Genomic DNA, 15282 nt, shown 5'->3' on the forward strand with positions numbered 1-15282 from the left:
AGTACATGTCAAAGAATAATTAGGCCTATAATGTGCCCAATAAATAAAATATCAGTTGGCAGGTTTTTTCTTAAATGCATTTTACCCACTTAAACCCACATTGTTCGAGCAGTGTCAGGGCTCTATGCTAGTGTAGTTTTCGTTTTTTGTTATTGTGGGGAAAGCTTTCGCTGAAAATATAATTTCCCCCACATTACGGATGTTGTGGTTTTTGGTTGTTATCGAGTAGGCTAAATGCTCACACAGTGACAGTATAGTAAACAGTCACTATACTGGACACTGACAGGCTGACAGTATAGATCCCTTCTGGCCTTCTCTCATTCCACACCCATTCAAATAATGGAAGTCTGCTGACTCAGGGCATTCCTGAGGGCGTGTCAGTTAAAATGGTCCAAACCTGGCTAATTGGAAGTATTTGTAGAATTGTTTAGTGAGGTTTATATTATATATAGACACTCTATTGGTGTTGCATCAAGTCAATATGATTAGGAACTGGTGGTAATTTCCCTTTTTTTTTAAACAGAATTCCTCCCAATGTAAGAAAAGATAAAATGATGAAAATAGATGGGTTAGTTGACCCATTTTGTAATTTAAACACTTTCAATTTGGGGTCCCATTTTGGTCATGTCATAACATTGAACACATTGTGCATTGTAGTACAGTAGTGGGTGGAACATGTCCCCTGGCCAAATGCCCTGCAAGAGCATTCAACTCCGAAGTGACACTGTTTTGCAACAGCAGATGATTAGTCTACGATGCCTTCACCCAGCAAATATAGTTGTGACATTTGAATTGTCTGTGACTGTCTGACACACATTGTGCTTAAACACTTGAACCCTTGTTGTAAATCAAGTAGCAAAAACAACCAGTCTATGTGAGATTGTAGATCTAATTTTGCAGAATGTTCACCTATTATGCCAGGGGCACTAGGAGGATTCATGTGGTTAATGGCTACACATTAGATGTAGGCAAAAAGCCATTCAATTATAGAACTCCACGATGAGTACAGAAAATAGAGCTAGCCTGATTCGATGCTGTACATATTTATTTGAAGCCGTAGAACATTCCAAAAAAAGTGATCACCACCATATCAACTTCAATGAGATACTACTTTAATATTCCTATTAGTGTGTCAGCACAGCAAAGCAAACATATTCTTTTTAACCACCCTAGTGTCTCTATTCTGAGGCAAATAGCCGGTGGAAATAGCAGATCTATAAGCTCGTAGATCGGCTATTTTCAGCAAAGATATTTAATGTAGAGGATAAAAAGGAGGGGGCCTGGTATAGGTATATACCGTAGGGTTTAAGTGGTTAAAATGCAAAAGGATTTCTACCAAGTGCTGAGAAAGCGCATAACCAGCAACATAAATTCTCGTTAATGTTTTATGAGTGGAAGCACATTATTTACAGAACACAAGATTAAAAGCAAACTATTGTACAACCCTGCTACCTAAAGCCTAAAGTATACTTCATCATGCGTCAGTTTTTTAGTATGTTTCTTTTTACTTGAAAATATTTACGGCGAGCGATGCAGTAGTATGACAAAGTTCGGGGGGGAGGGGGGGGGGAGGGGGCGGCTGTGGCTCAGGAGGTAGTGGCCGTTTGGAAACCAGAGGATTGCTGGCTCCTCCCCGGCCTTGAGCAAGACACTGAACCCCCAACTGCTCCCAATGGTGGTGGCACCTTGCATGGTTGTTGCCACCGTCGGCGTGTGAATGCGTGAATGTAATGCACATTGAAATGCAGAGCATTTACAGTATAAATTAGGCTTCATTCTCACACATATAAGGCTTAAGTTTACCATAAACAAAAGAGAAATATGTACACATCTGAACGCTATAACACATCTTTCACATCTTCAACCTATTAAAATAATTTTGTTACCATAAAAATCTGATACAATATATACAACTTTGATTCAAGATGCACACCTAACGTTCTGTAATCTCTTAAACCCCGCCACCTGCTTGGACCACTTTTACATCCTGCCACATCATTTGGTCATTCATAGCATGCTTGTGTTTATGTGCGACAAGACAATTCTCATTTGAATCTGTTGACAGGGTCTCCAATCAGTTCAGGGCATCTCTCTTCTCCCTTTGCAATCCTGTCACACCTCATCATTAAGTCATAGTTGATCTTGTCAGTTATAACACTGTCCTGCTTGTACTGGGGATGCTCTGCAACAAATGCTCTCATCCACTTAGCCATGGTCATCAGTTCCCCTGTTTGAAATGAGGAGAGAAACAAGGTAAACGTAGTGGACAATTGTACCAAAGTATTAAAACGGAACACACAGATTTTGGTTCATGGCGTCTTTGGCTGCAGCGTCAACATACCGGAGGCACGTTTCTTGATGAGTTTCAGGTAGTTCAGAATGGTGCACCTGGTATCAACATCCACTTCCATGTTTTCCAGGTAGCAGTTGAGGATTGGGATAAGCCCTTGAAACACTCCCTCCTAGTGGTAGAAAGTAGACATTGTTTATTAACCACTTTAACACTCTATACAGTTTAATGGGGTACCCCAGTGGTCCATAATTGGCCCCTTTCTTTATTCCCTCTAAACCATATCTCTTCTTAGAAAATAGACGATCAACAAGCTCACAATGAGTTGCGTGGCGATGCCTTGCAAACTTGTAGATTGGCTATATTCACTGAGTGTTTGCCTATTTTTGCGGAACATTTGTCTACTATGACAAGCCCAGAATAAAGTTTCACCTGGTAGTTATGTGCTGTTCCACTGAGTTTATAATGCATTATGACCAACACTTATAACACATTATAAGTTGTCATAGATGATTATAAACATTTATGAGTGTTATAATGCCCTATAATCGCATTATAATGCATTACAAATGCGATTATAATGCATTAAAGAGGTGACCTTTAAGTAAAGTGTTACCTAATTACCAAAATGATAATAAATGAGAAAAAAGAACAATTAAGAGATGTAATCACCTTTCCATTGATGATTGTATCTATACTCATCAGTGTGTACTCCTCACCAGCACCATCAATCTCCAGGCCGTTCTGAGCCGATGACGTGCCGTCAAGGCCTGGGTTGCAGCCTGTACGCGATCAATAAAACAATAATCAGCTGATGGTATCTATACCCACACACACCATGACATGGTACTTGAACTTGTATTTAAATCACTCACCTTTGAAGATGTCTTTACGGAAGTAGAACATGCCCTCCTGCACTGCGTTTCTTTTCTGTGCAACCTTCATGTTTTCGTCGACCTAATGTAACAATGTATCTGCATGTCAGACTATTGTTGACAAAGATGCTACAAAGACAACCTAAGAATGTTAATACTGCATATATATGCAATGCTTGTTTACATTTTATACTATAGGTTAATTGTATAGATACATGCTAGGAAAGTGGGAATGCCTTCACCTTTGACAAAGGCATCAGGAAGTCCAGTTTGTAGGACAAGATCACTCTGGTTAGCAGGACGACAAACACCACGTATGCAGCATTTTCAAAATCAGTTAGTTGAACCTGGAACAAAAGATACACAAATCAAATATAAGAGTGTATAAAACGTTTCTCTTGGCAATAAGGGACCAGTAAGACTCCCTAATCGGGAGATAAGCGACCGTCAGGTCACATGCAACCTCATGGTGGCGCTAGAAGAAGGGCATGTGAGAAATCAGGGGCAGAGGTTGTGGTTTGCCAGCCAAGGAGTATGTGTGCAAAGTTTGGCATGGATAGGGGCAACGGTGCTGGAGATAAGAGTCTGCAAAAAGCAACCTTGGAGAGGAGGGGCATGTGAGAAATCAGGAGCGGAGATTGTGGTTTGCCAGCCAAGGAGTGTGTGTGCAAAGTTTGGCATGGATAGGGGCAACGGTGCAGGAGAGAAGAGTCTGCAAAAAGCAACCTCATGGTGGCGCTAGAAGAGGGGCATGTGAGGAATCACGGGCGGAGGTTGTGGTTTGCCAGTCAAGGAGTGTGTGATAGGGGCAATGGTGCTGGAGATAAGCGTAGGGCCAAAAGTGTGTCGTGATGTGACGTGGCGTGACAGAAGGACAGATGGACAGCTACGGTGTGCATTTGAATATGCACCCAAAGCCAAGGCAAAAGTTGTTCAGTAATCGTTTGCAGTTGCTGATTACCTCCATGGGGCGGAACTCAACTCTCCAGCCAATATCTGAATTTGGAGGTGGAGGTTTGAACCTCATCGTCTGCCAGTTGGTCGACTGTAGATTCTACAAGAGATTACAAGAGGCTAAGTCAATGTACACCAGGACAAAAGCAGTGGTGGAAAAAAGTACTCACAGTTTTTACTTAAGTAAAAGTATCAATACTGCAATGTAGAAGTACTCTGTTACAAAAGTCCGGAAAAAGAATTTACTTGAGTAAAAGTACAAAGGTATTGGTATCAAAATGTACTTAAAGTACCAAAAGTAGAAGTACTCATTATGCAAAATGTCCCATTTCACAAGTTTTTAAATGTACTCTTTTGAAAATAGCAGATCTACAAGCTCACAATTTTTTTTTTACTTAATTGTAATTAAGTACAGTATTTGAGTAAATGTACTTAGTTACTTTACACCACTGGGCAAAAGTCATGCTAACTAGTGTAAGGAATTATTGAGTCTTACCTCAAAGTGATCAGACTCTTTTTCATCATCCAGGTTGATTTTCTCCTCAAATAGTGAGAGGGGATCTCGGATGAAGAGGTGAGCTATGTGTTGGGCCAGTAGCTTGTCAATCCCTGTTAATGAACAGCTGAGTTGAGCATTTTATGGTTGACAATAAAGTTTATATGAAACCTTTCACATGCTTCTGTGATTATGCATGCCCATTCATGGCGCATTTGTCCTTTCTTCAGTCCATTTTGACTCTGAAATGTCGATCCCAATATCAGTACCTGCTCCTAGAAGTTGTTTGTTGATCTCCTCGTCTATTGTGAGGTCAATGTCGTTGTACTTTTCCCCACAGCTGGACAGGTAGCTGTCGATCGAATCATATCTTGACTTGAAGATTCGGTACTTGTTGTTTTTTAAAGGCTGCAAAATGAAAAGGGCATTATTATTATGCATCCACTTGAGCCTTTCTTTGTGTTTGGAAGTGCAGAATTGTGCTTTTTTTAATTTGACATATTCGAAATAAATATGACTAAACTAAACAATTTAGGTTTTATTGGTAATTTTCTAACAAGCGTCAAAATGTAGCTGCTGTTAGCAACCATTAATAGCAGATCTGCTATTTTTGACGAATAGATTTGGTGTAGGGGGAAAAAAGGAAGGGACCAAGTATAGACACGTAGGGGACACCGGTCTTCAAAGTATTAAGTGGCTATGGGAGCAGGGGCAGTGTACTGTAGGTGCACTGTTTGTCTATAGTTAGAAGCCAGATCCACCTCCTCACCTTCAGCCCCCTCTCTTCCTGTGTCCTGTCATCCACCGAAGCAGAAATAACTCCCCAGCGACAATCGATGTCTGACACATAACCTCTGTAGAAGGGCGAGGCAGCACTCAAAGCCATCTGTTAAAAACACAATATAGTATATGGTTTCAAAAGGAAAATGTACATTTAATTCCAAGTGTGATGTTTCAAATTTTAATTTTGTCCTAAAGAAGAAATCTGTTATAAATCGATTCTAACATAATAAATCATTGCAGTTGAATCACCACCTTAAGATCGATACTTCACAACATGTTGTTGCATTTTTACAAAGCAGATTCCAAAGAATTCCACTTAAACCTTTCCCCCAGGCCATCGGACTAGTTCTGCGAATCCTTGTCATTTCTTACTGCTTTTATGGTGTGCTTTTAGGTTGTTTCTGTTTTTATGTAGTGGAGCATTCCAGCATAGACTTTCCACATGTATGTACCTGAACAGTGCATCTAAGTGTAAATAAAATGAATCTAAAATCTGATCCAAAAAGTGTTACAAACATAACATTCATTAAGATGATCACACCTTTCTCTTATCTACTACTTACCACTATGGGGCAGAATGTTGCTAGTTGGTCATAAAGGTACCTTGCTTCATCAATGCTGCAAGCTTGGAATGTCACCTGAAAAAGGACGCCATTCAGGATGTTTGCAAAGTTGTAAACCGTTCTTGCCTATGGAACTGGTTCTCAAAGTGGAGTCTATGTAATAAAGGTGCGGATGTGTTGGGACAGTGATGGTGTTTTCTTTTTTTTTCTTTCTCATACCTGAAGGCAGCAGTTCCCCATTCCAAAGCCCATAGCGTCCATGTAGATGTGGTCTGGGAGCGCTGCTCTGGCTGCTTCCCCGTCATCTTCAGGAAACTTCTCAACAAATGGTGATGGGGTGTTGCTGTCCTTAAATACTGAAACATTGCAAAAATAATGGTATAAAATGACTTTCATTCATCAAACCTAATACATTTAGCGGTTAACACCGTCTATTCATCAACAGTGATGAGAGCTAGCAGGGCATTATGTAAAATCATGCAACTAATGTTACAATATCATGTACAGTACGCGATTATTCCTACCTTAGGAGACGGTGTTACATAAATTAGAAGGCACGGCTTGTGATTGGCTGGAGCGGAGGTCTGGAGCGCTCGGCTGTGGTCACTTGGACCGCGCGGGTGTGAATGTTAACCTCTATGCCTAAACCTAACCCAAAAAGCTATGCCTAACTCTAACCCTAACCCTAACCTCAGTAAAACTATGCCTAACTCTAACCCTAACCCTAACCTTAACCTCAGTAAAACTATGCCTAAACCTAACCCTAACCTTGGCGCGCATGAACAGAAAAGAAGCGCTCCTTCAACCACCGTCTCCTACGTTTGGAATAATAGCGTACAGCAAATGACAGTGGCCATTACATTGGGTTGAGTTAATTTGGGGACAATTCTATTTGCATGAGGAAAGTAGAGCTCCAGCTCCGACATGGAAAAGAACCACTTTATTTGCAAAAACTTGATGTTTCAGCCCTCTAGGGATCTTCTTCAGGTCAGTGTTAGCCTTATTGGCCTAGCACCCATAGTCGATGTGTGTATATTTGTGTTTGCTCTGACAATAAAATGTAATTGAATTGTCTTGGTTCTCATGTAAACTTACTTGGTACGTTGATCACCACTTTCTCACCTCTTCTGTGACGTATATTTCTGGTAAGGTTACTGGGGAAAACAAATAATGTCAGTGCACGATAAACATAGATACTACTATAAACATCAGGAGTGTTAGCAAAAACGTACATCGATGTTTAATGTCACCCCTAAAATAGTGACATCCTCAAGTGACAACTTTAATAGACCTATTTTAAAGCGAAAAGCCATAAATCTTCAACTATGCCAAAATCTATACACAAACAATGTACAAAATCTGATTAAAATGATTTCATCAGTCACGGTATGATAACCTTTACATTGAAAAATATTGTTGCAAACAGTATAACTTTAGTCTCAAATGTAATTGTTCGTTTTTCATTCTATGAAATTGAACTACCTCAAGTAGGTTAACTAGACAGGCCTTTTATAAGCTGTGCAAATGAGGGCAAAGTTCTGAGAGGGCCTGCATGACTGACTACTGTAGACATGCCGACAACAGATTGTTAATGACACAGACGTTTAAGTTAACAACACATCGTTATTCAATATTCACATAAAGTAGTTTCACATTCTATACAAACTTGCCCTGCACAGCGAGATTATTGGTTCTGTCAACAGTGACACCTTAAGCCTGCGGCAACTTAATAAAGCTTCATTCGTTTAAACCACAAACCATTAGTCAACTAACTTTTCCAGTTTAGACCAATGAGTGTAAGCTTCCCATGGCTGCCAACAGTACTTGTTATTAAGCCTTGTGTTTATCCATTGTATCCATCGAGTTGTACTGTTGCTAGGGCCAATGGGATTTTGACAGATGACAATTGACAAATGGGGTTCATGACTTCATGTGACTATCTTGTTTTTTTTTTTTTTCAATAGACAGACCGAAGATTGTTGCTGATGTTATCTTTTGATACTCTTTTTGCTCTTTACCAAAGATGTTGTTAAATTATGGAAAGCACTTTTATGTCACAAAAACAATCTGGATATGCACATTTGGGAGTACTAGGTGTTTTATTACCTTATGTTATGATATCCCAGACCGAGTCCACCGCAGCTCTAACCGTGAGCGGTGGCGCATTACGCTAAATCGCTTATTTTGTATGCTCGACCATCCTTTTTTTCTTTCTTTCATAATGTCGAAGACAGTCTCTACAGAGTTTCGTCCCTAATGGGCTGCCGTAAAAAAGGTGAATGGCCGCTAGACCCCACCTCCCTGCTCAGAGCTACTGTGCGCTAGAGATGGATTTTTCCCCCTTGGCCTCTACCACTGGTTAATGGATAGAATAACATCAGATTATGTTAAGAAAAGCTCTAGTCCGGAATTCTCCTTGAAGTCTGAACAGCTAAAAAACACATGGAAACAGATTTTGGCTTATAAGATTTTAACCACATTCCTCTGTGGTTTGCTTCAAATCAGATTTCTAAAGATGTGTCTCCGTCTGGGCACTGAAACCTGGTTTACACTTCGTCGTAAAACACCACTGTATGACAATTATCAATATAAAGTTAAGCATTACTCATGCCTATGTCGTTACATCGCAACACAGCAACCAATGCAGATAGAGCGATGATTTCTGAATACACAATCTGATTAGATCACTTGGAAATTAGTGTGGTCACTGGTCAGTCAATCCTAAAGATCATATTTGAGAAACAAATCGGATTCCATTAGTTGGTAAATCAGTGGCCATCAAAACCTTACCAATGAGCCATTCAAACATAGAACAGCAAGTTCTAGAACATTTCCTATAACAGCAAGTAAAAGCCTACCTGAATCTTGGGTGTTTATTTATGGCTTCGTCTGGGAAAAACAACGACTTGGACACACCCCTTTCAACAGGAGTTGGCCGGCATTCTGGCTTCGTGAAACCTGGGCATCCCAGCCTGTTTTAAAAGAAAGAATTTGCCGTTTTGAGTTTTGACTTTTCATATCTGTGGGCTTGATATCTGCAGGAAGCTCACGATGTGATACATATTGCCATACACAAGTCACAATTTTAAACATATCCCAATATAATGTTCACGATACGATGCTGATGACCAAAACGCCACAAGATAGAGTAAAAGAAATCTTCCAATTTATGAGCTTTGAGAGTGGTAGCTTCAGTTTCAGTGGTAGCTTTAGTTTCAGTGGTAAGTGTCATGCCCTATCAAACAAAATATTGCGATACCGGATTATTTTATCGATACAATATGAGCATCCCCAATATGTGTCCTAATATTCAATATATTGAGCACAGCCCAGAGCCCATTCTCAGATTTGCTTGTAGATGTGTTATTTTAGCCATTTCTAAAATATAATCTTGAATGTTTTGGTAATTTTGCCAAAACAGGGGTGTCAGGTTGAAAGTGGTTAAACCATGTACCTTGGAAATGAGGTGATGGTGCAAAGCGTTTCATTGTCACTCAGAACCGACGAAGCCTCTCGTCGTCTCTTCCCCATGTTATCTTCTACCGTGTTGAACTCCGACATGGTCCCTCCATACGGCTGTCCAGGGGTCCCTTCGATCATGTAGCTGCCATATTCCGGCCTCCAGAGGGTAGGGTGGCTGCACACACACAAAAAACAACAACCCCAAAACATCATGAAAACACTGCGCTTCAATGTTTAGAATGTCTGTGAGTCATCAGGCTAAGAAGAAAGGGCCCAAGTACACAACAAAATCCCCAGTGTTCATTTATGCTTTTGCATCTCTGAGAGTGGACACACTTGTGCATTTGCGCACTCTCACGGTTAAATTAAGTCTCTGGATTTACAGTGTATCAGGGCGTGGTATCACTTTGACCGTTCAGATTAAGTAAACACACAGCCTACATGTTTTGTATGCCTTTATCTTATGCCATTATATCAACAGGCCAAAAATGAGTGCAAGGCATTTGTGCACTGGGGCGTGCTCTTCAGTATGTGCGACAGAGAGGCAGTAATGTGGAATGCATGGGCTCTTCTATTCCCACTGACACTGGTATTTCCCCCGGGTTAAGTTGGCTCCACAGATTTGGTCCGACGTCATTTGCAGCTAGTAAGCATAACACTCATGGGCTTGTACAAACACATTCAGACAGTGGGGGGATAACTCCTTATCCTGTTTGAAGACAATTAGGCTATCTTTAGTGCAAAAAAAATCTTTACAGCTTATGCACAGGTTATATATTTGATATTTTTTTATTTGCTTTATTTATTATGTGTATATCACCAGCTCCACAAGTATTCTAAGTAATCCATATGTTTTCTAACAAATAAACACACCTACACACATTTTTGCCACGGAAACTGTGCTCCTAATACCATTTCTTTAGCAAATTGTTTGGTCTGTAATGTATTACATTGTATTGTATGCATTATTAAAATGAAACCAAGTGAACTGATTAGGGATGGACATCGGTATCGGCCAATATCAGAAATCGGCAGGTATCATATCAAACCGGCCAAATCGGTGATCGGCAGGTCACTGACATAAATATGCCAAAATCGGCCAATTGTATCTCTTGCACTGCACAGCATGATGCTCGGTCCTGTGACGTAAACATTAGCAAGTAGCAGCCAGTCTACTTAGAGGCAGCCTACAGAATACAGATGGTGCCGATTACCTTTGCAATGTAAGGATATATTCCATAATCCTGTGTCAATTTCATCTCCAAAAAGAAGGGGGGGGGGGGGGGGGGGGAAGCATGCGTCACCCGCTTTCCTCCTGCCTAGTCCAGACGGTCATATTAGACTGGATATTATCTGTGATTTTGGATATTGTACTATTGTCATTGATTTGGCATTAGTGTTCTTCTAGCTTATTGGTACTCAAATTGAAGTATGTCTTGTAGGCCTACTTGGCCTGAAACAAAAGGGTATTGGAGCAACCCTATTTCCTAGTTCTTAGCTAAAGAAATCGGTATCGGAAAAATCGGTTTTGGCAGGTCAGACCTTCATAAAACCAGTGGATCGGTATCGGCCAAGAATTTTGCAATCGGTCCATCTCTAGAACTGATATATAAAACAACCCAGAGTCAGCTGGGTGCACAGAGGAGCCTTTTCCACCGGCAAAGAACCGGTTTGGGTCTTTCTTCCGCCTATGGGATGGCGACTTTCTTGGAACCTTGGTTCATTCTTGCGAACCGGCCGTGAATCGGCTGGCATTTCCACCAAAGTGAACCTCTGGTTCATCCCATAGGTGGGAGAAAGAACCCGAACCGGTTCTTTGCGGGTGGAAAAGGCCCCAGAGAGCAGAGCTACACAGATGTTTGCGTTCAGGCAGGTAGACACGTGACAATGTGTTTGCCGCTTTTGCATCGCGCTTATGTACTGGGGTTGTGCTTTACTCCACTTGTAGCATACATAACATTGTTTATATTAGTGATTATTCAAACTGTCGCTCTTTAAACTACCCACCTGACAAGTCACTGAGTGTACAAGTTGTACTAACTTATACACAGGTTAAGTACAAGTGTACACAAATCATAAGAATAGCAGCTTTAAAAGCCCACAATGCATCACAATAGGGATGCCAGGGTTCATGTGGTTAATAATCATAATCCTACTTAAAGAGGTATTGGTGTTATTCTTAAGCAGTCCAATCAGCACATATGAAAATAAGCAACTTGCTGCCAAAACCAGAAACCAGAAAAGGTATTTCAACCTCTGATCTCGTCAATAGTTAACAGTATGCATGCCGGCAAGATATAAGTAATAACTTAACTGTAATCCTGTATTGATAGAACCCATAACCACAGTATTGTTTCTTTTACACTTAGTACAACATAGCACTACACAATCATTGTAATAGCCTATTAGTATATGAATCAGTGAGCTTAGGTTTGTTTTATGAAAGTATCTTACTTACTTAGGGTTCGTATTTTCCCCTTTATCTTGAAGCGTGTCCAAAACCTCTCCTCCATTCAGAACGAGATGAACTTTTTCATTCTTTTCGTCCATTTCAATCAGCATGTACTCCACCTTGAATAAAATACAAAGTAAATACACCATAAAGCGTTACCATATCATTCACCAAAACTACTGTAAAGACCTATTCCTATTAACATTTAAAGCTGTTAGATTTTAACTATGACTATATTCTACAAAGAGAACAGACACCAGTTTAGAACCAATATGCCAATAACACTAACCCATATTTTCAAGATCAAAATGTGATGCCGGCACATCAATTCCAATTCATCGATTAGTTTTCCTTGACTTTGACTCTGGTAGCCTGTAATCCCCAGTCTGAAAGGGGGATTAATTCTATAACAACAACATTCCACGTTGTTTGAAATCAAAGCACTGTGTTGAGGCCGAAGCACACAAAGGCTATGTTTTACTCTCTAGCCTCTGTGGAAATGTACCGCCAAATATCTATAAAGACACCAGCACTGATTCGGTGTTTACTATTAACTATTCAAACATTTAACAAACGTCAAGCTTCCAATTTAACAGTTTAACTTGCCAAGTCTATAGAACGTTAAAATACAATGTATCCTTAGGTGTTAATAAAAAATACTACTATTCATCCATTAATATTGATTTAGTGAAGGAATTAACTGGATATAGAAAATGTCATGTAACCAAGTGGTAATTACTTGGATAATAAAAGCTTTGGTCAAAGTACATGAGTAAATAATTGAAAATGGTTATTATTTGCAACTTGAAAAACTGTTGAAAATGGTTATTATTTGCAACTTGAAAAACTGGTGAGAGGTACACACTCAGTTAGAATAACCAAGAGTTTGTGTGTTTGTTATACTATTTTGAAGACACCAGACAGACATGTTATGCAAATCATTTGCATAACATGTCTAGTTTGTCTGGTGTCTTCAAAATACATTTACATTTGCAGCAAATGACAGAATCTTTAAGATGCCAATTAATTACATTCTAGTGATTCCCAGTTATTGAAGTTCAATACTTTCACCAATCATCACCATTTTATAATACACACATCATCCCCACAAACACACACGATGAGCGAGTGTGACTGACAGATCGTGTTGCATGTGATGAGCAGAGCAGCACCACAGTCAGCAGCAGCATTTCACGAGACTTCCAACTTCAGCACAGTCAAACTTCTCCTTTTACCTCATCGCCCCATTTCAAGACGTCTTTCTGGCGCTCCTTGACTTTGTTATAGATGTTGAGAAACTGAATGATGCCATGCTTCCTCACATGGTCTGCGTACTTCTTTGTTTCTTCCCAGTTCAGCGGTGAGCCTTGAGACAGCAAGCCCATTGCACAAACAACGTGCCGTCAACTGACGCGTGGTGCTGCTGGTGGTGGTGTGTCTGTTACTGCTGGAAGGCTACAGCACTTGCTTGGTTACGTGTGTAGCTAGGTAGCAAGATAGTTTATCCGTCCTCCAAAACACAGCTAGCGTTCAATCTCGCACCAAACGAGGAAGAATGGAACCGATGTGATTGTCTACTGTCGTTAGATGACCCTCCAGGTTCCGAGCGAAGGCCCTCCCTTGCTCATCACTTGCTAATGTCTAGTTAGCTAACGTGATATAATACAACTAAAAGAGTGCCCGGGGAGGTGTTGCTGTTGCAGTCCCCCCTCTTACAAGCCTTTGTCGTTTTAAAAAAACAGACAAAAACGAAACACAAACCGGCCGGCAACCATGAACTGATATCCCGGTTAATGGAATCGCGGAGAGAGAGGTGGAAGAAGTGAGTTGATGTTTGGGTCCTGGTCCAGTTCAGTCCCGTGTAGTTGACCTGTGTGTGAAACCAGCAGCGAGTGACTGAACTCTCCACACAGCTCCTACCTACTGCCAATAACAGGCAGGCTTTACGCGGTACCCGTGGTAAGCCTGGGTTCCTATTCCCCAATCAACCGTGTGATCCGGTCTAGAGCCCGCCCTACTGTATCCGGTTACTTTTTTGCACGCATTGCTTGCGCGCACCGTTTCCGTATCCGCTCTAGACCCAAACCGGATCAGCAATGTCACAGAAGTGAATGGATCTCAGTCTGCCGCTGCCCCCTGCCGAACACACGCGACGTAACGCCGCCAGGCGGAGTCACGTCATTCTATGACTCAGCATTCTTCGTGCCCCGTGCTCCTCCTTGAAACCTGTCAAGTGGAAGTTACATACACACAGTTCGAATCCTGAGTGTCGATATCTATCTGAGATTGTGCAAAATGGAACCGGACGGACCAGTTGTGCACTCGGAGAGTTCTAAACACTCTGGATTTGAACTGTGTACAGAAATACAGATTGTCGACTCGTCATGATATGATTTTGAGAAATTCAGAGTAAGGATGACACTGCAAAACTCAGACCTAGGCTACTTGACCGGGGGCGGGGGGCACTGGGTGGCAGGGCAGGGCGGCCTAGATGCTATCCACAAACTACTCCAGTGGTTCTCAAAGTGGGTTCCGGGAATCCCCAGGGGCCCTTAAGGGTTCCAGGGGTCCCCAGCGAAAATATCGTTAATATAGCATCAAGATAGCTGAACCACTTTAACCCATATACCTTAGGCTACTACATCAGCTATTTAAAAACAAAATATTTAATTAATTTGATAAATGTGAAATATATATATTTTTTACATGTTATAACAGAAATCTTTTATGGTGTCCCTGGCACAAAATAGGCCCACATATTATGGGGGTCCTTGACATTAAAAATTAAAGTTTGAGAACCACTGACCAAGCACAGCAGCAGGCCAATCAGCTACCAACAATCACTGAACATAGCCTCATTCTGATTTTCAGTTGATTGATTGTTTGTTTGATTGTTTGAATACTTTATTAACACGATTATTAACAGTAGGCCTACAGGAGATACAATCAGTTTATACTAAAAGAATAACGCAAAAGCCACAGAGGCTTGTTTCCATTGTGGACCATGTGGCTCAATTCATCAGCAGACAGCACAGCAGGCCTAGCCTAATAATGATGGACCATCCATATAAGTCCACCTGTTATTAATGATAACAACAACAATAATAATATTAATGTGCTATATTATTATTATTAAGCCTATTATTTTGGCTGTCAGTGAATGGTTGAAAATGTAATTCTAGATTTGTTAATGCATATTCGTTCTTCTCTTCACAATGAAACATCCAATGACGTTAGGAAAGAAGAAAGAGAGAATTGCGATTTAGTGCCTGAAACATTGACAGTTCAACGGATGCCGTTATTTTGAGGTGGTTTTGTTTTCTCTCTGTGACCCTGTGGTCTCACACTAATGCCAACCACGAACAGATATACTTGCTATGGGCGTTACAGGCATGTCATGAGATTGA

The 15282-nt window shown here is 40.7% G+C and overlaps 2 protein-coding genes across 2 annotated transcripts in view; one reads left to right on the top strand and one right to left on the bottom strand.

The window, feature by feature from the left end:
- fbxo9 (F-box protein 9) overlaps positions 1 to 15282 on the top strand; it is a 446168-nt gene that overhangs the window by 49290 nt on the left and 381596 nt on the right. The gene's annotated exons all lie outside the window — the stretch shown is intronic.
- gclc (glutamate-cysteine ligase, catalytic subunit) lies at positions 1140 to 13752 on the bottom strand. Its single transcript, XM_080739828.1, has 16 exons — positions 13111 to 13752; positions 11882 to 11994; positions 9416 to 9598; positions 8820 to 8933; positions 7057 to 7115; positions 6181 to 6317; positions 5962 to 6036; positions 5385 to 5501; positions 4885 to 5023; positions 4616 to 4728; positions 4127 to 4219; positions 3408 to 3512; positions 3166 to 3247; positions 2963 to 3072; positions 2342 to 2462; positions 1140 to 2227 (listed from the first exon to the last, which is right to left on the bottom strand). Exons 1-16 carry the CDS (start codon positions 13258 to 13260, stop codon positions 2046 to 2048), a joined length of 1893 nt encoding a protein of 630 aa, XP_080595954.1. The 5' UTR covers positions 13261 to 13752; the 3' UTR covers positions 1140 to 2045.

Source organism: Nannobrachium achirus, assembly GCF_963921795.1.
Source record: "Nannobrachium achirus genome assembly, chromosome: 13".
NCBI lineage: Eukaryota > Metazoa > Chordata > Actinopteri > Myctophiformes > Myctophidae > Nannobrachium > Nannobrachium achirus.

What these genes read in the sequence shown, in the direction of transcription:
- gclc (XM_080739828.1), bottom strand. Translation starts at nt 13,260, where the DNA reads ATGGGCTTGCTGTCTCAAGGCTCACCGCTGAACTGGGAAGAAACAAAG. An exon ending in CAAACAACTTCTAGGAGCAG is followed by an intron (nt 4,729 to 4,884) that starts GTACTGATATTG and finishes GTTCATTAACAG; the next exon opens with GGATTGACAAGCTACTGGCC. An exon ending in CATCAAGAAACGTGCCTCCG is followed by an intron (nt 2,228 to 2,341) that starts GTATGTTGACGC and finishes CATTTCAAACAG; the next exon opens with GGGAACTGATGACCATGGCT.